We start from the raw sequence: 25,455 nt of genomic DNA on the forward strand, positions 1-25,455 counted from the left end.
TTTAACATAAATGTACAAATTTAAAAGCGTTAGTTTGTGGATAAAATACATGATTTTAATTTGTAAATTGATTAATAAATACATTACAATGTAGTTCATACATACATTGACTTGATGGTCTATTTTGGGGGGCATAAAGTCACGTGGTACCATTGACTAGATATCATAATAAAGAAAAAAGCTTCATTACCACCATAATGCATTGAAAATCTGCATACGATTTTTGCATTCCCATGTCCGTTTGGACCCAGTGGAATGTAAGCTTATAAAACAGTCTTAACTTAGTATTTTTCAACTAAAACCATATCATATCTGATCAATAACTTCTCATTAATGAGCAAAAGTGCAAAAAATCTCATGGTTTTAAATGTTACCATATTACTACACTTGCCCCCTTTTAACCCTCAGGTTTGTAATTTTTTACTGAATTTTTTTTTTTTACTTCATCGGAATGGTAAGCCTTGGGAGAACCCAGGCTCAGTCAGGGGGCCAGTTCTCCACTGGCCAACAAACGAACAGTGTATGATTATGATTCAGGCAGCATTATAGGTCAGAAGTCAGATTGGATCAGAACTTTCACAATATTTTTCCAGTTCCATCTGGTTGGGGGTCGGAGTCATCACGCCGGTATGGAGACTGGTTTGTTGAGGTGTCCATGAGGCCTTCACAGTGTTGATGAGGCTGGCACTTCAGGGATGCGTTGTCGTCGTGTCCAGGCGCAGGTCCTTCATCAGATCTGGATATGGCCTGGATCCGGCGGTTTGCGGTAAACCTCGGGATGAACAGAGAGACTAATATAAGCGTAAACGCCATCCTTCTTATGATGGACCAAGTACATCAGGATTTATGGGAAGTGTTCCCGGTTCCGGCTGATCTAAACTATGCAGCCTAACATTGGATATAGAAGTCTATAATTGTCATACTCTCGGGATAGAAGACAGGAAGCAATAGCAAGTTAACAATTTATTAGGTCAGGGAACACAAAGTCTCAAGACAACGGGCGTGGAAAGGTGGCGCAGGGACTTCAATGGCCAGGACCAAAACCGGAACAGGTGATGAGATGAACGAAGATGAATAATCCAACACGAAGACGGTGAAAGACGAAATCTCCAACAAGACGATGAATATCACGGGAACACGAACAGGAGGGCAGACAGGACTGGAACACCGACTTCAATGGCCAGGACCAGAACCGGAATAGGTAATGAGATGAACGAAGATGAATAATCCAACACCAAGACGGTGAAAGACAAAAACTCCAACAAGACGATAAATATCACGGGAACACGAACAGGAGGGCAGGCAGTACTGGAACACCGACGGAGGACACATCAAACAACGATCTGACAAAAGGGATGAGACAACGGTAAGTATATATAGAGTGGTGAGATGGGCTGCAGCTGGTGAATGAGATGATGATCAGCTGGAGTGGATTAGGCAATGACACACAATCACGCCCACAACGCACGTGCATTCATACAACAACATAAACACGAGACGAGAAGGAAACAACTAATTGTATACCGTGACAATAATGTGTTTAGTGTATGCTAGGCCAAAGAGATGTGTTTTTAGTATAGATTTGAACTGACAGACTGTGTTTGCTTCCCGGACAATGTTAGGAAGATTGTTCCAAATGTTGGTGCTAAATAGGAAAAGGATCTACCGCCAGCAGTCGATTTAGATATTCTAGGTATTATCAACTGGCCGGAATTGGCAATAGACGTGAAGGACTATTAAGAGCTCGCTCAAGTACTGAGGAGCTAAACCATTTAGTGCTTTGTAAGTATTCAGCAATATTTTAAAATGAATACGATGTCTAATAGGGAGCCAATGCAATGTTGACAGAACCGGCTAATATGGTCATACTTCCTGGTTCTGGTAAGAACTCTAGCGGCTGCATTTTGGACCAGCTATAGTTTTATTAAATGTGAAGGGCAACCACCCATAAGAGCATTACGATAATCTAGCCTTGATGTCATGAACGCATGAACTAATTGTTCTGCATTTTTAATTGAGAGCATATGACGTAATTTAGATATATTTTTAAGATTAGAAAAAATTCGGTTTTACAGATACTAGACACTTGACTTTCAAATGAAAGATTGCTATCAGAGCACACCCAGGTTCCTAACCGACGACGAGGACTTAAAAGAGCAGCCATCAAGTGTTAGACAGTATTCTAGGTTATTACGTGAGGACGTTTTTTGTCCAATAATTAGAATCTCTGTTTTTTCAGAATTAAGTAGTAGGAAATTACTAGTCATCCAGTTTTTTATATCAGCTATGCATTCCGTTCATTTTGTGGATTGGTAAGTTTCGTCAGGGCGTGAAGAAATATAGAGCTGAGTATCATCAGCATAACAGTAAAAACTAATGCCATGCTTCCTAATGATATCTCCTAAGGGTAGCATGTACAGAGTGAACAGCAACGGTCCTAGTACTGAGCCTTGTGGTACGCAATTCTGAACTTTTGATCGTTAAGACATCTCTTCATTTACTGCTACAAACTGATAACAGTCAGATAAGTATGATTTAAACCATGCAAGTGCAATTCCACTAATGCCAACATAATTTTCGAGTCCATTTTAAAAGAATTTTGTGGTCAATAGTGTCAAATGCAGCACTAAGATCAAGTAACACTAATAGAGAGATACAACCACGATCGGATGATAACAGCAAATCATTTGTGATTGTTAATAAGAGCAGTCTCAGTACTATGATACGGTCTAAATTGTCTGATTGAAAAACCTTGCAGATACCATTTCTTTCTAAAAAGGAACATAGTTGTGAGGATACTGCCTTTTCTAGTATCTTTGACAGAAAAGGTAGATTCGAGATCGGCCTGTAATTGACTATTTCTGTAGGATCAAGTTGCGTTTTTTTAACAAGCAGTTTAATCATAGCCAGCTTAAAAGTTTTTGGTACGTATCCTAAAGACAAAGATGAATTAACCTTAATGATATTAAAGGAGCATTGCGTAGGTTCTGTAATTTCTAACCGTCTGGCCGTTAGAGAAACTGCAGCCAGTTTCATGCTCGTTCTCGGTGCGCATGCTCGTATGAGTACGACCACAGCAACTAGAGAGTTGTAACTATGTCTTACCTTTGCAGTAAAAAGAAAGCCAGCTCGGGTCTGTTTTTATACCCAGCGCTGACCAGTGCTCCCTCCAAGAATCAAATGCCGCTCCGATGTTGACTCTTGTCTTGTCTTTGCCCGACGCCGGTCACTCTCTATTTTGGCTGCACTAGATAAGGATTTCATTTTTTTTTTTTTTACTTACGAGGAGTTTCCGTGGGTATCTGGATTGTGCTGGAGGCTGGTCGCTTCTTTCCGTCTGCAGAGTCCATTTGAAACACTAACGTTACTGCTAGCGATTGCCGGATGTAAGCCCAAGTAGACGAGAACGAGCGTGACGTCACATTTTGTGAATTTTCGCGCCAATTCGGACCCGACTCCTCCAAACACAATTTAGCCTACAGGCTGATAGAGTCAACCGTGGTGGACATTAAGGTGTAATCCTTTCTATTACATTATGGTTGGCTCATAAATGTACAAATGAAAACTCTATCTTAAAGATTTTTTTAAGTAAAAAGCTACGCAATGCTCCTTTAAGAAGAGGATCTATGACCTCTGGAAGCATCTCTTTCAATAGCTTAGTCGGTATAGGGTCTAACATACATGTTGTTGATTTAGATGATTTAACGAGTTTATAAAATTCACCCTCTCTTATAGCAATGAATGAATCGAATTTTTCATCAGGGACACTACTATGTACTGTCTGATGCGATACTGTAGTAGACGGTTGAATAGTTATAATTTTCTCCCTGATATTATCAATCTTGTAAGTAAAGAAGTTCATAAAGTCATTACTGCTGTGCTGCTTGGAAACGTCTGGGCTTGAAGCTTTATTTTTCGTTAGTTTAGCCACTGTTGCAAATAAATTTCTAGGGGTTTGTTTATTTTCTTCTAATAGGGTTGAAAAATAAGCAGATCTAGCAGTTTTCAGGCCTCTCTGTAGGCAATCTTGCTCTCTTTCCATGAAATGCAAAATACCTCTAGTTTTGTTTTCTTCCAGTTTCGCTCCATTTTTCTGGCTGCTCTCTTTAGCGCTCGTTGTACCACGGCGTTGGACTATTTTCTTTAATCTTCTTTAAGCGCAAAAGAGGAACTGTGTCTAAAGTGCTGGAAAAAAGAGTTAAAAGTTTATGTCGCAATATTGAGTTCTGCTAAGCTATCTGGGATGCTGTGATGATGAAATTGATCAGGAAGATTATTTATAAAGCAATCTTTAGTTGCAGAACATATTTGTAACACGGAGTCGGTTTTGCAGCCTTGGCTAAATGAAGTTTACACGAGACTATATACTGTATGCTATGTGAACACAAACAAAAATCATGGACATGATTCGAAAAGGTTAAATGGTCCTGAAAAAAGTCAAACATATGCTCCTCGTGGTCAAAAATTAGCAAATTGGAAATAAATGGGAGACTAATTTCATCTAGTGGAAAAGTTTGGTATTGCATCCAAACAAATTCTTACTGAAAGCTAATTTTTCAACCTCAAATTTGGAACACAATTCTTTAGATTTATGGCTTTGATTTTCTCACAGTTTTAGGGTAAAACTTGTTTTGGAAAATATATATTTCATATAAAAATGTAAAAAATAGTACTTTTTTTAAGCTGACCACAACTGTATGTATGCCTTCTGCGTCAAAATGGATCTGAATGCATTATGGGGTTTTAAAAGAAAACTCTTAAATTGTTTGACATAATCATGTACTGGTAATTATATATTAAAAATGTTCATACTAAATTCATGCGGTGCAACTAACAAGCAGCTCTCCAGGTGTGTCTGTGCCGAGGTCTGGAAGTGTCTCAGTGGGCATTTTGCCTACTTCTGCCCTGGCCAACACCACTAAACCTAGCAGATGGCAGAGACCCGATGCTTAGGGAGGGCAAGAGTTGGCGCGCCAAAAACATGGACAAATTAGTGCCACCAACTGTCCCGAACAGGCGGTGCTTGATTCAAGAGCGCTGCACACTCAAGTTGACACGTGTGAGTGTGATTGTCTGCAGGGCAAGACTGTTATCTAGAACATGACTTGCAGATGAATTGAACCTCCTGTTTCTGTAACAACAACAACAACAAGATTTTAGAGGCCAACATGAGGTAAACATTTACATGACAAAATCTGTTAGGAGCCGCAGCAGAGCAATTTGATGTGCCATCCTGTTTTTGTCCACATCCAAGCTGCTTTTGCCAGTAATATAGACTAATTTGGACTTCTTTGTGTGGGGACAAGACTTGAATAGCTTTGTATTAACAGTATAAAAAGCACAATAAAAGTCCTTGTTCATAATAAAAGTTCTTAATTTTCTCCTTCGTCCAAGCTATCAAATCTTTTTCATACTTCTGCATATTCAAACAATCACTCACAATTGGTTATGCAATTCACAAAAAATTTAGTTTGACATGATTGATTTTTTTATGTTTTGTGACCAGTCATGGCATAATTTGTGCATCGAACTTAATTTTTTGGCGAACTGTCTCTTTAAGAGTGACTCTGTTGCACAAATATTTATAGAAAAATAAATTGTACACAATCGTTTATACATTATATATATATATATATATATATATATATATATATATATATATATATATATATTCAACAAGGATGCATTCAATTGTTTACTGTTTTTACTATACTTTTGATCAAATAAACATAAATAAATTAAAAACTCTTACCACCCCCGTTCTATAGTACATTAGTTTATGTATAATAATGGTTTTCAAAGTTACGAGATAAAAGGAAAAGGAGATGTTAGAGACAGCCAGAGTACAGGGACAAAAATAATTGTGTAACAAAAAAGGGAATTTGAATTACAAAGAAAAGTAGGTTGCCAAACAACTAAAGAAAAGAGCGAGGAACATTTGACCTGCGGATGAAAGAGAGTGAGAAACTAATTTGGGAGAAAGAGAACAGCTGTAAAGTCAGTAATAAGCTTAAAGCGTGCAGCATGGCATTCAGTACGTTTCATCCCGTATGTTCTTTACACTTCCACAAAACAGCATGTTGTCCGGTGACCTGTTGACCCCGAGGGGTGATTATCATTTCTACCAAGTTCAGTCACACAGCCTGTCAGAAAATGTTAATCACAGAGTGTTATTTTAGTGTCATTGAGATTCTATTTATTTATTTTTTTCATTTTCATTTTAATGTTAAAGTTTTTTTACATTAATTTTGTTGTGTTTTTGTCATTTTTATTAGTTATTGTTTGGCAACTAGCTTAAATAAAGATTTGTTTATCTTTTAATTTTTTTATTATTTCATTTAATGCTTATTTTAAGTAACTGTAAGGGGGGGCTGTTGGGGCTTTTTGTTTCACGTGGGGATCGGGGTCCAGATCAGGCTTTATTCTGAGATGTACATTATCCCTTACTTAGATGCAGGTCAGATGTCCAGATATCGGCTATACAGTATACCCGATTAAAAAACACATTTGGAAGTTGCTCAGAACGGATGCAATAAAATTGAATCTTGTGCAGATTTTTGTGTTTACACATGTGCAACAAATTCCGAAAATAGTTTCAAGTCACATGTCACTGCATAAAGTTACATGTCACAACGCAACCAAATACAGAAACGCACTGCAAATACTCACAATGCAACCAAATACAGAAACACGCTACAAATACTCACAACGCAACCAAATACAGAAACAACGCAACCAAATACAGAAACGCACTGCAAATACAACGCAACCAAATACAGAAACGCACTGCAAATACTCACAACGCAACCAAATACAGAAACGCACTGCAAATACTCACAACGCAACCAAATACAGAAACGCACTGCAAATACAACGCAACCAAATACAGAAACGCACTGCAAATACTCACAACGCAACCAAATACAGAAACGCACTGCAAATACTCATAACGCAACCAAATACAGAAACGCACTGCAAATACTCATAACGCAACCAAATACAGAAACGCAGTGCAAATACTCACAACGCAACCAAATACAGAAACGCGCTACAAATACTCACAACGCAACCAAATAAAGAAACAACGCAACCAAATACAGAAACGCACTGCAAATACAACGCAACCAAATACAGAAACGCACTGCAAATACTCACAACGCAACCAAATAAAGAAACAACGCAACCAAATACAGAAACGCACTGCAAATACAACGCAACCAAATACAGAAACGCACTGCAAATACTCACAACGCAACCAAATACAGAAACGCACTGCAAATACAACGCAACCAAATACAGAAACGCGCTACAAATACTCACAACGCAACCAAATAAAGAAACAACGCAACCAAATACAGAAACGCACTGCAAATACTCACAACGCAACCAAATACAGAAACGCACTGCAAATACTCACAACGCAACCAAATACAGAAACGCACTGCAAATACTCACAGTGCAACCAAATACAGAAAGTGCTCCAAATACTCGCAACGCAACCAAATACAGAAACAACGCAACCAAATACAGAAACGCACTGCAAATACTCACAAACACAACCAAATACAGAAACGCACTGCAAATACTCACAACACAACCAAATATGGAAAAACCCTGCAAATACTCACAACACAACCAAATACAGAAATGCGCTACAAATACTCACAACACATCCAAATACAGAAACGTGCTGCAAATACTCACAAACACAACCAAATACAGAAAAGCACTGCAAATACTCACAATGCAACCAAATACAGAAACGCGCTACAAATACTCACAGCGCAATGGAAATGTTTCAAGGGGACCCCAACAAGTGACGAACGTGCTTATTGTTCAGTGTCTTCTGGTCAGTGGTGTTGTCAATGACCTGGTGAGTTTTTTTTATTATTATTTTAACATCCAGATCATATGTGTGTTGTATTTGCTGCCCTTTCTGTATTTGGTTGTGTTGTGAGTATTTGCAGTACACGTGTTGTCAAACTGATGATGTTTTCTTAATTTGCTGGGGGTTTTTTCTATTTGCATGCGTTTTGTTCAGCTACAGCGCGTTGAGCTCTCTCAGCCACCATACAAATCCACAAAAAAATCATGATCTTTTCCCGAATACCCCCTCCCTTGGCGACCCCTCCAAGCCCAAGACGTGTGCTATACTGACCTCGCCCAGTAGCAACTACCTTGCAATGCATAGCAACACGCTATAAAAACCAATCAGAGCACCATAACATCTGACAATCATAAGCAGCATCCTGCCACTGTCTTAGTAAGTTTTGCATAGACAAAATCTTCAGCAAATGTAAAGTTCCAAGAGCTATAGGCTATATCCAAAACATTTTCTTTATAAATGACATATGAAAGCAGACAGTGAACGCGGCCAGCTGCGATTCCTGAGCGAAGCATCCTGTTGATTTATCAGATGATTTATCTGCAGAGATGCCTGAACAGTGTCTCTCTCCCTCCTCCTCCAGTGACAGAGTTACGATCTCTCTGGCCGTCCCACCACCTAACCGCTTTACTACCTCCTCGTGTTGCATCTGTCACTCCTAACACATGCACACACACTAACTCATTCCTCACACTGGTCTTTTATTCACATGTAACGTGCTTGTGGCACCCTTGGGGTTTCTCTTTCTCAGTCTCTCACAGAGTTAGCTGTTTTGCAGACTCAGCTGCGTTAGGTGTCTGTATGAGCATGCGGTGCTAACATAGACGTGGCGAATAAAGGACTGTGAACCAGATTGCTTTTTTTTTATTTTGCAATTATTTCACAAGATATATGGGAACATAAGCAATTTTGTTTCTTTGTGTTGAAGGATTTGGCAAATAATTTTACTTGCAAAATGTGCAGTTTCACTTTTACCTCAAACCATATTTGAGATGATGAAAAGGAGAAATCTTTATCTAAATCTACTTGAAAACACGTGCCAATTTCTTAGAAATGTAATCTTATTAATGTTTCATGCATTTATACAAAAAACCTTTATTCTATTTTCAACAAAAATGTAATGACGTAATATCAAGAAAAAAATGGTTTAAATATTTTCCATTGTTTATCATTACTTTTATTTTACTATTTACTATTATTTTATTATTAATATTATTTTAAATGTTTTCCGTTACTCCATTTGACGTAAAAAGATTAAAATAATCACATATTTTCAAACTTTTTGACCTTGACATAAAAAGTTAATGTTTTCATTCATATTTCATTGTTTTCTTGTCACAAACACACACACTAAAATGAACATTTGCTTATTGGTTACACCAAACTGAATTTAATTTGATGGACACACTCTATTTGTAATATTGTGTAATACTTTTTTTTTTATACACACACAAACATAGTTATTAATATTATATAATATTTATTCAAAACATGTTAGTATATATAATTTTACAATTTATTTGTAATATTTCGTGATACATTTCTAAATTAAATGCTCTACAAATGTTATAAGAAAAATTAAAGGGCAAAATATGTTGATCTTATGACACTAAGGTTCATCCAGTTTAGGTGGAGTAACTTGTCATGGTAGAAACAATAAGGGCATTTTATCTTAATTTTTTTTTAAATTATGGTTTTTAAAAAACAATTTTAAAATCGGTTTGATTTTTTTTTTTTACATGAAATCCTTAACAAGTGGAGTATCTCATGCAATCCATCCACTTGTTAGAGAGTGTGAGAGCTGGAAGAAAAAGCTTCTCAGGAATGGTTTAGGCAATAACGCTTGCTTGATTAAACAGCAATGGTCCTGCGCACTGTCCGACAGATGGACGGGGCATTTTAAAACGCGACTCTCGCGAGTGGGGCGCGCGCTTGAGCACCTCGCGCTCATAAATCCGCGAATGACGCGGTGCTTCGGTACGTGGCAGTGAAATAATGTTTGCGGTCGGCTCTCTGACTGAGGTCAGGGGGCAAAGCGAAGAGCAGGGCACATAAATCGACAGCTGTATGCTAATCATGTGAATATTGAGTAGTAGATGGCTGATGCGCAGGCTCGCTGCTGGCATTCGCGTGTCGCTCGCGCTTGAGTGAGGAGCGCGCACGAGGTCAATGAAGCGCGTGCCTTTGACTTTGACTTGAGATGACTTCAATGTAGGGAAACAAGACTGAGCTCTAGGGAAAATTGCTTGTTGCCCAATTATTACTGATGCTTCTGGATAAACATTTTTTAAAGATGAAGATATTCGGGAGGTTGAAGTATACCCTGGTGAGTTTTTTTTAGCTTTATATCAAAACTGTTGAGATATTATTTGTTACACGTAGGCTACTGTAGCCTACATATTTTATTACTGTATTTAACTTTAATATTTTCTTGAGTAGTCAGTATATGTCATGTATTTTTTTAGTTAGTGTTTATTTAGTATTTTACTTATTAGTATCGTTAGTACATTATTTATTTAGTACAGATGTCTTCGACCTTTTCAGACCAAGGATGCCTTAGTGGATACAGAGATGAAGCAGGGACTATAACTGTACTATAAAACTGAGTGTTGCATTTGAAACATAACCTATAAAACACTCTTATAGTACCATATTAACCCTGTAAAGCCTGACATGAAATAAGGCTGATATTATGGAATTAAACAATTAATTGGACCTTTAGACAAAACATTTTTAAAAAATCTTTTAAAAAGGTTTGCATATATGTTTGAGTTCCAGTATCATATCTGATACATCAGGCTTTTATGGCTCATATATGATATAGGAGAAAATGGAGCTCATACTAAGGAAAAAAATATTCAGAGACCCAATTCGTTGTTATTTATTTGTCCAAAACAAATGAGATGAAATTCTGAAAGCTTGTAACGTGAATCAGTATGAGGTCTTTGTATAACAGACTACTTGCATTAAATGTATATAAATATCAGTTGTCTGATATTGACACAACTTATTATATAATTATGTAACTCTTGTTTTTTACACGTGTTTCTGTAATCGTTAGGGGTAGGTGTTGGTTCAGGCCATTAGCCTGATATAAAATCAATGGAAATCTATGCAATGTCCTTACTGATACAGTGAAACAAACGTGTGTCTGTGTGTGTGGTCAGAGCACAAAACTTGAAACATCCATTGGAAGGTCAGTGTCATTGATGTTGGAGGAGAAATCATTCATTGAGCATTTTAGAAAACATTGCTAACATCTCAATAGCACCACAGTCAGTCATAGCAACAAGTCAGAAAAGCCATTAAGAGGCTGCCGGTCATTATTGATTGAAATAAGAGGGATTAGATACGGCTGCTATGGTCATGGGGATTATGTTTTGACTGATAGGGATTAAGTTTTGTCTTTTGTCTGTCTCGCAGAAGACTTAACAGAACAATAAGGGTCCTCGGTACTGACTGACAAGGTCTAGTTTCTGTGTGCTACTGATCTGCCTGAATCACGTAACGTTAGAGCTGCTCTGTTTTGCATGACAGGATTTTGCTTACGATGACTCCAAAGCAGAATTCAACATGGATGCTCCCAATGGTGTCGTGATGGAGGGATACCTGTTCAAGAGGGCGAGCAATGCTTTCAAGACATGGAACAGGTAAGAACAGGCTCTATATGCATGATTTTCCATGCATTTTGTGGAGAAAATCTAATACTGTGTTTTCCTCTCGTACCAGGCGATGGTTTTCGATACAGAACAGTCAACTAGTGTATCAGAAGAGACTAAAAGTAAGTGGTTCAACTTTGCTACATTCTTCTATATAGAACCTTTTAACCTATATCAAACCCTATATAGAGCCATCAAGAGTTCTGTCAGGTGCTTCGTATATTAGGACTTTGTAGGGGTTCATTTTATGAATTTTTTTTTAGTTGATACAATTTTATGAAACAGCTCATAAACATACTTTATCACTTATAAAAAAAAAACATTAAAGTGTTGTGCAATCATTTAATACATTTCTCCTTATATAGAACCTTTTTGAGTCAAGAATGCTAGGGTTCTATATAGAACCCCACTTAAGTGTAGAGTGTAGGATTCAGATATTTACTTTTACAGATACTTTTACTGCTTTCAAGTGCTACAAATGACTATTGTGACCTGACATTGCAATCTGCTGTGTGTCGTAGGACGTTTTGACCGTGGTTGTGGAGGACCTTCGGCTTTGCTCTGTGAAACCATGTGAGGACATTGAGAGAAGGTTCTGTTTTGAAGTGGTGTCACCTACAAAGTGAGTAGTGTGTCATGCGTGTGTATGTGTTTGGGTATGTACGGTATCTAATATGCGAGTCAACCCCCAATCAGGAGCTGTATGCTGCAGGCTGAATCGGAGAAGCTCCGTCAAGCTTGGATTCAGGCGGTTCAGGCCAGCATTGCTTCTGCCTACAGAGAGATTTCTGAAAACTATTACATAGAGGTCAGTCTTACTAACAGCTACTCTGAGAAGCTGTATATAATGTGTCAGTGTCACACTATGCATTGCATTTAACATCAATATGAACTGTAAAACTAGTGAAAAGTCATTTCAAAGTTCAGATCAAAGTTTGGAATTGGGTCAGTGACAAATAGAAGTGTCTAAAATAAAGAATGAGAAAAATCTTTAAAAAATTGATTTTAAATCCTCATTTACAGCTCTTAAAAATATAGGCCTACTAAGTTTTGATTTTTTTTTCATACCATTTCAAGCAAAGTATAAATTGAATTTAAAAATTACTTACTTAAATTGATTTTAAAAATGCCATATGGTATAAAAGAGTAAAAATTATAATCTTATAATTACACATTGAATACACTTGAATGTACACATCATAATCATTCATTTTCAAAAAGTTTTCAAATATGTTTCAAGGTAAATATCATAAATTATTAAATCCGAACAGTCTTTTACAATCTGAACTAATTTGTCTTTTTTTTTTCTCCAAAAAATATATTTTTGATAGTAATTTTTTTTTACATATCATAAGTTAATAATTGATCAATATCATTAGATTTGGGTGGGAATAGTGGCATTTTATAATCTTTACTAATTTCGCCTTTTCATTAAAAAATTTAATTATCAGATATTTTAAGAGGTTTATTGACCTTGACATAAAGTTATGAGGATCTTCATAGGTCCTTTCTGTGATGTCATTAACTGTTTTATGATTTTTTTTCTGTTATTGGCACCATATGACAGAACAAAGGTTTGTTGAAAATTAATTAGCAGTGAAACACTTATGCCCCCAAAAATACACAAGTGTACACGTCTTAAGTATTTTCCAAAAAGTTTTAAAATATATTTGGAAGATAGATATTCAGACAAGTATTATAAATAATAAATTCATAAAATATTACATTTGGGGGAGTTGCACCACATGGCATTATACGATCTGAACTAACCTTGCCTTGTCATAAAAATATCTAATTATTATAAGAGGCTTACTGTCCTTGAGATACAGTCATGAGGGTTTTCTCTCTGTGATGTCATGACTTTATTTTGTTCGTTGGTCGCACCACATGACAGGACAACTTTGTAAAATTATTATTAACCAGTGAAGCACCCCCCCCCCCCAAATAAATGATCAAAAATGATTAATTTCTCATTTTATGTATGAATAGCATGCCATGCCATTGACCCTATTACATAAATTGCATTTTACTTACTTTGTTATTTTACATACTTATCAGTATAAACTCTTTGTACTGTTTGCCAGCGTCTGGACAGGACAGCTTCTCCCTCCACGAGCAGTATCGACTCTGCCAGCGAGCCGCGGGAGCGTATTGTTAGAGGAGAGAGTATCTTACAGCGTGTGCAGTGTCTGCCGGGAAACGAGATCTGCTGCGACTGTGGCCAGGCCGACCCGCGCTGGGCCAGCATCAACCTCGGCATTCTGCTCTGTATCGAGTGCTCTGGCATTCACAGGTGAGAACTCGCTTCCTTTTTAGATGTTATTAAGAAGTTATAAGTTATAACACAAAGCAATATAAAACAGGTCATTGTTGGTTCAGACATCTTACAGCCGACATACAGGGCGAATTCCTAATGGTCATTTTGCGCCCTTGAAGGGCACTTTGGGAAGGGGAAACATTTGTAGTAACGTACCGAATGAAATTGAACAACTGAATCCCTTCAAGTCAGTTAGCATAATAAATTTATCATATTACATTTTTAAAATGTATCAAATAATTTTATCATATATGGTCATGTGACCCAGGGTGGCGAATCCTCGTGATTAATTTTAAAGCTAGATGGTGGGAGAGGTCGAGTTAACGTATAAACAATAATTCACGTTATTTTTTATGTGTGTTATATTACACATATTTGTGATATATTAAAAATGTTTGTTATGGATTTCATATAGTTTAAATAATATTCATAGATAATAATTGTGTTACATTAGTTAAATGTGAATGCCTGCTGTGCCCAAAGACGAGAAGTTTTAAACAGGAAATGTATACACACACAGGGCCTAAAACTTTTTGCCACACCTGCCAATGGTCGCTGATTAAGAAAATTTACCAGCCATAAACAGTTTTTACCGGCCATGAAACTCGTTTAGCAAAAACAGGCAGTAATGACACCAAAATTTTAGACACCAGTGAAAATTCACAATTCTCTAGCTATTCCAATTTCGATACCATAGCTAAAATTACTAGCCTTACTATTATTTAATAAATTATATTTAAAACATTATTAAAGACAAGTAAACAGTCAGTAATAAAATAAGAACAAATAATCAAATTACAAGCAAAAGCACAAATAAATACAATATAACAAATATACAAATGAAATAAACAATGCTTTTCAGGTAGGTCTGAGTAGTTTACAGGCACAGACATTTATAACACTGTATAGTCTTCATTGTATAGATTAAACATCCTTAATGAATCCTTATTAAAGTTACAAAAGTTATTCAGTCAAGAGCAGAGAGTGATTTTTTTTCTTTGCCTTTTGTTGTTTGAATAACATTAAAAACACAGATAGCCACAGGAATTTTAGCGTGCTGTCACTTTAAGAGCGAATGCCAGATCTAATATAAGACATATGACTATGTTTACTGGGCTACTCTCTATTTTTTTTGACAGTTTTGTGTGAATTTGTCCACCCAATTGCAAGAAGACCTAAACGAGAGCTCTGTTTCAGATTCGCGCACACAAAACTTTCCACAAAGAGCACGAGTAATGACATGAGCTTCCTTTCTCGTCGTCTCGTCAAAGCTTAAACTTCCTTTAAAACGAAGCACTGCCACTGACCCGTCAACTGTCCCGAGCGTCGTCCATGCATTTTTAGAATTCATAAAAATGTAACGGGCCAATTGGCGATTGACACCATTTTATATCCTCGCCAATGGCGATTTTTACTCGTATTTGCCGCTTGGCCAGTGTTCATTTTAGGCCGTGCACACATTTTATATATATATATATATATGTTGTTATGGGGGACCGCACTGTGGTTGCAGCCGTTGTGTGTGCTGACGCGCAATACACTGTATTAATACCAGACAGAAGATTCACGTCACTAGATGGAAAGAAGCGTAAATGGATGGAGAAGCATAGGTTACTGTAAAGCTACGTCTTAGTTGGTGATTATCTTGGCGAAAGCCGAGTACAAATCAGCATGAAGTTTTAACATCTACTCTCATGTAATGGAAATCATTATATATATATATATATATATATATATATATATATATATATATATATATATATATAAAGCATATGTTAAAAATGTAACAGTACAATATATTTTTTTCTTGCAACAATTAAATTCTTAAATTGTACTAGCAGCTAATGGGGTGATGGAAACCATTCTGCATTGTCCTGGTAACGTTCCGGGTAAAAATAATAAGGAAATTACGTTCTTTTTCGTTGCTTCCTTCACCAAGTATGTTCCAAACGCTTACATTGTCACACTAGTGCCCTGCCTCCTCCAAAGTGCCCGCTTCAAGGGCCCTTCAGAGTGAGAGGAGCAAAGGGATGCTCACTTCCAAATATAATTTGCCCACATACTATCTAAACATCTGAGAAGCCATCTGTTTCTATATTGTTTTGACTGAAGATTGGCAGGCCTTAAAGCCACCTGCGTCAGTGCTTTATCCCGACTGCATCTCCCATGACAGATTGAACCCAACAGCAGAATGGCTTTACGTGAAGGCAGGCCCTCATCCTTATGATGCTCGTGTACACACTGCGTCATTTCCTCAGGGTGAAGCACCTTTTCTGCTTCATCAGTTCCTCTGCAGATTACCGGCGCCAGCCTGATAATCAGATTAAATCTCTCCTACCTCCTCAAAGACTGCACTCATTATACACAGAGGCATTAGATTTGATTTACTCAGATGCAACATGGGCTGCAGATGGAGATCTGACAGATTCTGATAAGTTTCTACAGGAGGCTCACACAAATGTGTCCTGCCATTGTTCCACTTTGACTAGTATACGTGAAAATGTATTTGTATCCGCTTATGTCACGGCAAAATTTAACTGAATGTATAAAATGTATGTGTGCCTAAATCAGAATAATTCCATATTGAAGATTCTTGAATAAAGGGTAATTGTTATGATCTCTTTTCCATGTCTGCAGGAGTTTAGGTGTCCACTGCTCTAAAGTTCGCTCTTTAACACTCGACACGTGGGAGCCAGAGCTTATGAAGGTAAGACCTGAGTGATGAAGTGAGATCTGAAAGGGTGAATCTCATTTCACCCCAAACAAAAAGATATATATTAAAAAATATATATATATTTTGATGAAGAAAATAAAATGAAGAGACTTTAATTTAATTAATATATAATTATATTAAAATAATCTAATATTAAGCACATGTTCCCCTCAAAATATTCATTGCCTTTTTCAAAACTTAATTCTCATTACTATAACGCAGATAAAGATATATTAATTACATTGTAAAGTATGCATGTATCATTGTAGTATTTGTTTTATGATCTTTAATTTTGGCTGATTTAAATAAATGTAAAAAAATATATAATTTATTTTTTAAAATTAAGAAGTTTATATGCAAATTAACTGCATAAAATTCAGTTTTATTATAACAATAATAATCATAATGAGAATTACAACTAAAAATGAATAAGCGTTATGGGGGATGCTTAATTAAAATAGTCTTCATTTTCTTTATACATTCACCCAAACAGTATTGGGGGTAACGCATTACAAGTAACGTGAGTTACATAATCAGATTGGTTTTTCTGCAAGTAAATATTAAAGTGACGCATTACTTTTAAATCTACAATAAAATATGTGACTTACTTTTTCAAATAAGTAATGCAAGTTACTTTATTTTCCCATTTATTGACTGACATCTCTCCTGTCCCCATGTTGAGGGAAATCGTGAGTAAATGCCGAGGCGTTGTGTGCGCTGTGTGTTAACATGATGGGTACTGTAGTTCTAGACTAAATGTGAATGAACATTTACTCATCCCACTAGCACAAAAACAGATTCAGTATTCCTCAAAATAAATAAAAACTGTCAAATACAAACTCGGAATATTATGGAAAATCTGTTAAATGACACAAATATACTTTATGTATTTAATCTTACTTCACTAACCAATGTCTTTGCTCCTGTCCCTCGATGATCTACTTCAACCATACCACTTCTTTAAAAGTAACTTTACTGCACCCGGTATAGTTTCCTAAATCTATACTTCCTATACTATAGTTTCCTATGCTTCCATTTAATCAGATACATCAATTTTAGATATGCTTATTACATGGTTTTGGTTATAATATTATTGACTTTTATTGATTGAATAATGCTTTATGACTGTTTTTTCTCTAGCTAATGTGTGAGCTTGGCAACACTGTAATCAACCATATTTATGAAGGTGGATGTGAGGAACAAGGACTTAAGAAACCCGGTCCCAACAGCTCAAGGTCAGTGTGTGGCCAAATCTCTGCCATTGCATTATATTAGGGCTGCAACTAAAGATTATTTTGATAATCGATTAATCGGACGATTATTTTTTCGATTAATCGGATAGAAATTAAATTCGATTTTTTTTTTAATTATAACTAAATAAATCAGGGTATTTATGTGTAAAAGTGTACTTTAAAAAGTGCAAAAGCCACACATTGAGTTTTACTAATATCAATATTTGCATTGTTTTTAATGATAATTGCTGATGGCAAGTTGACAAACATGATTATTGTTAAAAAAATGATATCCAACATATTATGTTTTAACACAATTTTTGTTAAAACAAATTTACACAGACATGTTGTTCAGATGTGAATATCTGAACTAAAAACAAACTAAAAACATCTAAAATATATAATTCATTTAATTTTTATTTAAAATTAATTATATATAAGGAATATAAGGATAAAGAATATAATATATATTATATATAATATATAAAAGAATAATATAAGGATAAATTGATTAAATAAATATAGAAAGACTGAAAACAATTGTGTGAATGTAGAGCCGCAGTAGATCGCGTTTGAAAAACAATTAAAACTTAGTAGACAAATGCTATAAAAAGAGAACGGAATGGAGGTAACGTTACCCAGCAAGCTAACAGGCTTGAGTAAAGGACAGGAGAAATTATGCATTAGTGCACAAGCATTCGCTGAAAACCACTGAGTACAGTGACTAAAAAACAATATTTTACTGTTGCTGTTATTAACTGCCTTTGTATTTAATGCTTCACTTTGTAAACACCGTTTTAATTTAACCTATTTCTGCGGTAGCGCTATTTTAATCCATCACTTACGTTGCGAGCGAACTGATTGCACAACCTGATGCTCGAGACAAAAGACAGACATCCCGGAAGTCCCGGGAGTCTCCCGCATATTGATTGCGGGTCCCTGATGCCCGCGAATTAGTTCAAACTCCCGAAATCTAGAGCGCGCAAGCAAGAGCGCACATGCGAGACAGAAGAGACTGCTCCAAACCGTGTAGCGCGCGCGCTCGGCAGAGCGCCTGAGGGAGAGAGACCTTGCGTGTGTGTGCGTACCAGTAAACGCTCCCCGTGACGTAAACAGACCAACTAATCGATAATGACATTCGTTGACAACGATTTTCATAATCGATTATAATCGATTTCATCGATTAGTTGTTGCAGCCCTACATTATATTAATTACCATAATCTATAACATAGATTAGGGATGCACAATATATCGGTATCGGCCGAAATATCTTCATTTTATCTTCAAAAATTGGCAGATATATTAAAGCCGATAAATAATGGATTATTTCCTTCAGCTGAGACACTTCAGATGCGCACTGTTTGACATGATGGTTTTGAATTGATTGAAATATGATTGAAATCATTTCACAAAGAATAATACATTCAAGTGCAAAAAGTCTGTCATATAGGCTACATAAAATTATAATGAGAACATTATAATTGTGTGCTTAAGACATGGCTTTTGAATAGTGAGACTTGTTTTTGTAATCAGGCTCTCAAAAATTATATAAAAATTTAGATTTAGATTTATTGGCAAATATATTGGTTATCGGCTTTCAAATATAAACAATATTCATATCGGTGCATCCCTAACTTAGACAATATTTTTTTTCCTTTTGATGTCATTATATTTTCATATATTGAATGTTTCATTAATAGAAGCTACCGTTTCTGCTTCTGATGTTTTATTCAGGCAGGAGAAAGAAGCGTGGATCAAAGCGAAATACGTGGAGAGGAAGTTTCTGAAGAAGATGTGTGGCTCCGAAGCCCTGGTGGAGGGGAGCAGGAAAACACGTCACTGGAGCGTGAAGAAGTGCAGGAGACACAACAGCTCCATCAGAGCCCCTAAAACACGCCGGAAATACAGGCACGACGCCGGGATCATGTCGCCAGGCAATCTCTCCGCTGGTAATTGCTTGGTCATTTCTGAACATGTTTGTTCTACTCATCTGAGTTGGACAAAGTGAGAATTGGACAAGGTTGTGAAATGATGTCCTTCTCTTATTGTCACCCTCAGCTGCAGCAGCCGCCAAGTTTCGGAGAGAATCTTTGTTTTGTCCCGATGAGCTTGATTCACTCTTCTCTTACTTTGACACAGGCTCAGGGCCTCGCAGTAAGTTTCTTATGAGACTTTACCTTCTAAAGACCCTGAGACAACCATGTCTATCACATATATATCGCTGTCAGTGTTGGGGAAAGTTACTTACAACATTGCATTACTCTCTAAAAAGTAGATTATTGTGTTACCTAGTTACTTTTTATAGAAAGTAATGTTACATAACTTTTACTTTTTTTGTTACCTTTGTCTTTTAATAACAAAAAAAGTTAAAATTTTGGCAAATGTAAAGTCCCTTTCACACCAAAAGTGAAATGAATAAGTCTCAGACTGAAGGAATTGCAAATTCACACCTGTACAGTAGAGGGCGCCGTTTAAAAAACCTTTCAGCTGCGCTGCCGTTCTGGTGTGCGTCTCCCGAAAGCATCGTTAGCCAACTATGTTCGCAAGTTCCGTAATTATCAGCATGGTTTAACGAGTCGGTGTTTCCCGAAACCATCGTTCCAACGAACATTCAAACAGCATCACAAAGTTGTGTGTTTGGAACGACGGCTCTCTCGACCTGTGGTTAGAAGCAGAGTTTCTCGTTTGCATGACATGTGGACTCATTAAATCCTTTTCTTGAGCCAAATAAGCAAGCTGACATTCACTTCAACCTGTGTCTTTTATTTAGAATACATACAAATGTCATTTACGTCTTTTAATTTGTCAAGAGATTTAAAGTACCATTTTTGAAGACTGCGCATGTGCGAACGCACTCTATTACGTAAAAAAGAGCCTATGATTGAATTTGGAAATAAAGCAAAATAAATGAGAAAAACTTGAAATAGTCCTCAGATGCCATGTCTGTAATTTATCAAAACATCTAGCGTTAATTCTATCTCAAACAGTTTCATTAATAGAAGTTATTACTCCACCACTATTGTGACATCATTTACCAATGTGGTTGAACGACCACTTTGCGACAATATGGTTTCGGGAAACAGTCGTGACTAGCTAGTGGATTTCTTCAACGATGCATCGTAATATGGTAGTGAAGCAGCGAGTTACGACATTGTATGGGAAACACACCCCTGGATCGCAGAAGAATAGGATGCAGGAGAAGAAAGAAGAGGAAAAACTCTTTCTTCAGCAATAAAGAAAATCAATCATAAATGTGATGTTAATAAAGTCATTTTTGCTTATTAGTATGGTTGAATTGGATTATTATAGGTCAGCAGCAAAGACATTGGTTAATAAAGTGAGATTAAATACATAAAGTATATTTGCGTTTTTGCAGGTTTGCTTAATTTTCTGAGTTTGCATTTGATTGTTTGTATTAATTTTGAGGAACAGTGAATCTGTTTATGTGCTAGTAAGATGAGTGAGATTTATTTATATATATTTTTTTTATGTGAATGCTCACATTTAGTCTAGAACTACAATAACCATCATGTTCACACGGCGACGGCGCACACAACATATCTGCATTTACTCTTGATTTCTCTCAATATGAGGACAGGAGAGGTGTCAGTCAATAAATCGGAAAACAAAGTAACTTGCTTTACTTGTTATAAATTTAAAGGGTGACTCAACCCCTGGTCAGAGCCTGACTCCACCCACTGGCAATATTTGAAAAATTCTGGAAAACTGTGCAGAGCCCAGCAGAGGGGGGGCTTGCACCTGAGACGCATGTCTCTCTGTAGGCAAGGGCGTGGTGAGCTGGTGCTTGCTTACGTCAAGCAGTACCACAACAGCCAATAGGAAAATTCAACTGCAGTAGCCACTGTTCAACCTGAAGAGGGCAGCACTCTTGCGTTTTTACACCATATATTGTAGACTTAAAACACTTTATACCCAAATGTCAAAAAATGTACTCAAATCAATTAACAGCACTAATAAAGCCCCAGTCTTGCAGATCATTAACTACAAAAAGTTGTTTTAGGGTTTAGTTACCCTTTAAAGGTAATGTTACTTTACTAGTTACTTAAAAGGTAATCTGATTACGTAATATGCGTTACTTCTAATGCGTGTTGATTTTTATAGAGAATGGCTACATTAACATGTAGCCTGTTACAGATTAATTTTATGATGTACTATGTGAGGAGTTTAGCACAGAATGTTTGAGAAGGTCATGGTGTGAGTAACGTGTCCCTCGCTTGGCACCCGTTGGCCCCGCAGGTCTCAGCAGTGACAGCGGGCTTGGCGGCAGTACGGACGGCAGCACGGACATACTCGTTTTCGGCTCAGTGGTGGACAGTGTCACTGAAGAAGGTGAGAAGATGTCCTACAGTAGTATATATATCGGTTGTGCGTATCTCCTTCTTTATCTTCCATCTCTTTTTGTTTTATTGCAGAGTGTGAGGACTCTGATGAATCCAGCGGAGAGGTTGATATCGAGCAGGAAGCGTCGGATCCAGAAGACGGGCGGGAGCTTGACCCGAGCGTGCTGCTTCATAAGGCGTCACGGGCCAGGAACCTCCCAGTCATGGCGGAAGCACTTGCACACGGTGCAGATGTCAACTCAGTCAACGAGGAGGACGAAAGCAAGAGTCCATTAATACAAGCCGTCACAGGGGTGAGACTTTCTGTACTGAAAAAGAAAATGGGTTGAAATCGGCGATAAAACATTTAATTAAACCTGAAGGTTTGAAGTAGAAAGACTAAAATAGTATTTTTGTCAAGCATAATCCAGTCATTTTGTTTTATTTACAACTTTTTTTCAGTGTATACTAGTACACTTAATAGTGTACAGCTAATAGTGTCAATTATCGGTGTTTTCTTTACTCAATGTTTCTCCTAATGTTTGATATCTCCATCCCTCTCATAGGGCTCTCTGATAGCCTGTGAGTTCCTGCTGCAGAATGGAGCAGATGTCAATCAGAGGGACGGACGAGGACGGGCACCTCTCCACCACGCAACGTGCCTGGGTCACACAGGGTAAGAAATCACTCAAGACTGTGACAACCTTGCATAGAAGTTTTGTTTACACAATCTAGTGATCTGTATGGAAGCTCGTTTCCGCCACAGAATAAAAAATAAAAAGGTAATTGAGACTTTTTATCTCACAATTCTGACTTTTTTTCTCACAATTGCTAGTTTACATCTCGCCATTCTGACTTTTTATCTCAGAATTGCGTGATATAAAGTCACAATTGTGTGTTATAAAGTGAGAATTGCATGATATAAAGTAACTCACAATTGAACTGTCGCAATTGCGACTTTTTCTCAAAATTGCATGTTTATTTCATCGCAATTCTGACTTTATAACATGCAATTGGGAGATATAAAGTCAGAATTGCATGATATAAAGTCGCAATTGCGTGTTAAGTTAGAATTGTGAGATATAAACATGCAATTCTGAGAAATAAAGTCAGAATTGCGAGATGAAAAAGTTTAAATGTTTTATTCTGTGGCGGAAAAAGTTTCCATAGATCTGTTGGAAGCAAAACTCACCTCCACAATGCTAGAGAACTGTGAGAGGTTTGTTAGGGTGTAGATATGCAGTTGTTAAGGGCCGATATACTTAACATGAAATTAAGGAATGAATCATTTCAATCAAAATCAATCCAAAACAAAGTTTGTTTTCAGTTGGTTTCAAGGGTTCGAAATAGCTTGCCAAAGCTAAATATCTGGAAAACACCTTCGCATTATCATTAGTCCGTGGCAATTATTTAATAGGTAGGTATTCTCTGGGACTCCGCCTTCTCTGATGTGGAAATCTTCTCCAGTTAATTTCTTCTTTCCAGTCAGTCGCGGTCAGACATCCCATATATAGTGCTATATACTGTATATACATTACCTGTTCAAAAAAGGCGCTGTTTGGATTTATATAGGCAAATGCTTAAGAGTCTATGACTGGATCATTATTGCAGTGATTATTATGTTGCTAGCATGTTATATGTTTGGCAACAGTTCATCTAATCCTAATCGATGAAGTGTATAGCTTTTCATTTCTTAAACAACCATGTAGAAAGACACATCACGGCCATATTCCAGGATGACAATCTCAAGATCCATCAAGCTCAGATTGTGAAAGAACAATGTTTGTGGGCATGAAAAATAATAAATCACACATGAATTGGTCTTCTGAGTCCAGAGCTTAAATCCATTGAAAGTCTTTAGGATGTGCTGGAGGAGACTTTACACAGTGCTGGACTCTTGCATTGTCAATATAAGATCTTGACCAAAAACTGATGCACCTCTTTTAGGGCTGCACGATTAATCATATTTTAATTGCGATAACGATATCTGCCTCTCTCAATTAATTTAAAATAATCGTTGTGATATTTGCCTACTCATTGTTTATCCTTAAAACGCCTTTCTTTTTGTTGACATTTGCGTCAAGTCAACACTAGCGTTAATGTTTGTAGTTTCCAGATGTCAATAGATCTGGATCTGTAGTTTGTCTCATTTGCAACTGAATCGTCGCTTAGAGTATATATTGTGAAGATTTTGTATTGACTTGCCACCTACAGGCCTTTTAGGTGAAGTGTAGGTTGGTAAAGAACGTGTGAAATGGCAGTTAGGCCTATTACATTACCACTTTTGATAATTATGCAATTTATATATAACTCTCTTCTCTTTCTCTGTAATTCCTCAAATGAGAATAATCGTGATTAATTTTCGTCATTATAATTTTGAGCAAAATAATCGTGATTATCAGTTTAATCATTATCGTGCAGCTCTAACCTCTTGGAAATCAATATTGTGATGTTATTTCCGTCAAGAGGTGCATCAATTTGTAGTCATTTACACAGTGAAGTTTTACCTAACCCTTTTTGGTGTTGTTTGTTTGTGTCCACAGACAGGTGTGTTTGTTCCTGAAGCGAGGAGCCTCTCAGATGGAGATCGACGGAGATGGGCAGGACCCTCTCAGTATCGCTGTTCAGGCAGCCAATGCAGACATCGTCACGTTGTAAGTCGAGTACTTCACTTCCCTTGTAGATTCTCCCAGAGACTCAGACAGCAACATAGTGTCGGCCCAGATCCGGCCCACGTGTGGTACGCGTTGAATACAAATCGGATGTGGCCCGACACTATGTTGCTGTCTGGGAAGCCACTGCACACGAAACCCATGCCTTTGTTCTCTCTGTCTCGGTTAGATTGCGGTTAGCTCGGATGAATGAAGAGATGCGGGAAGCGGACGGGCCCTTCGGACAGCCAGGTCAATATCCCAGCAGCAGTCCCACAGAGCAGCAGTACAAAAAGTGTATTCAGGAGTTTATCTGCCTCACGATTGACGAATGCTAGGGGGCGCTCTTGAGCGCTGGCAGACTGTGAGGAGGACTACATACTAAGTTTGTAGCCCGTAACAGGAATAGCTTTAGCAAGGATCGAATGATATCCTTAACTTCCTCCTCACCTGACCAAGTATAGTTTACACGTTGTGTTCGTATGTGTGGTTAACACAAAATATTGAAATGGAACGGCTATTTACAGTATACATGACAGCTAGAGCCGTCATTCAAACCTGACGTTAATCGCGATGTAATAATAAATTGATGGATTAACGGCCTTGTCTCACTGAATTAGAATTCATTAGTAATTCAAAACAGCATTTCTGAGTGTT

At 37.1% G+C, this 25,455-nt stretch overlaps 3 protein-coding genes across 4 annotated transcripts in view; 1 reads left to right on the forward strand and 2 right to left on the reverse strand.

The window, feature by feature from the left end:
• Positions 1 to 25,455, reverse strand: part of LOC143711279 (uncharacterized) — a 549,769-nt gene that overhangs the window by 165,386 nt on the left and 358,928 nt on the right. The gene's annotated exons all lie outside the window — the stretch shown is intronic.
• Positions 1 to 25,455, reverse strand: part of LOC143712048 (uncharacterized) — a 383,255-nt gene that overhangs the window by 164,740 nt on the left and 193,060 nt on the right. The gene's annotated exons all lie outside the window — the stretch shown is intronic.
• Positions 1 to 25,455, forward strand: part of acap3b (ArfGAP with coiled-coil, ankyrin repeat and PH domains 3b) — a 106,887-nt gene that overhangs the window by 77,165 nt on the left and 4,267 nt on the right. The window contains exons 10-23 of one of the 2 annotated variants that reach the window (XM_077202605.1): positions 11,423 to 11,535; positions 11,615 to 11,666; positions 12,066 to 12,166; positions 12,241 to 12,352; positions 13,629 to 13,837; positions 16,499 to 16,568; positions 17,715 to 17,809; positions 19,542 to 19,756; positions 19,866 to 19,961; positions 22,056 to 22,157; positions 22,241 to 22,461; positions 22,714 to 22,823; positions 24,691 to 24,801; positions 24,989 to 25,050. In XM_077202605.1, the coding sequence (XP_077058720.1) occupies positions 11,423 to 11,535; positions 11,615 to 11,666; positions 12,066 to 12,166; positions 12,241 to 12,352; positions 13,629 to 13,837; positions 16,499 to 16,568; positions 17,715 to 17,809; positions 19,542 to 19,756; positions 19,866 to 19,961; positions 22,056 to 22,157; positions 22,241 to 22,461; positions 22,714 to 22,823; positions 24,691 to 24,801; positions 24,989 to 25,050 (1,669 nt within the window). The remainder of the gene's footprint in view (positions 1 to 11,422; positions 11,536 to 11,614; positions 11,667 to 12,065; positions 12,167 to 12,240; positions 12,353 to 13,628; positions 13,838 to 16,498; positions 16,569 to 17,714; positions 17,810 to 19,541; positions 19,757 to 19,865; positions 19,962 to 22,055; positions 22,158 to 22,240; positions 22,462 to 22,713; positions 22,824 to 24,690; positions 24,802 to 24,988; positions 25,051 to 25,455) is intronic. The other variant, XM_077202606.1, reaches the window with a different exon arrangement.

Source organism: Siphateles boraxobius, unplaced genomic scaffold, assembly GCF_051911475.1.
Source record: "Siphateles boraxobius isolate OS27281-9 unplaced genomic scaffold, OSU_SipBor_1 5, whole genome shotgun sequence".
NCBI classification, from domain to species: Eukaryota; Metazoa; Chordata; class Actinopteri; order Cypriniformes; family Leuciscidae; genus Siphateles; species Siphateles boraxobius.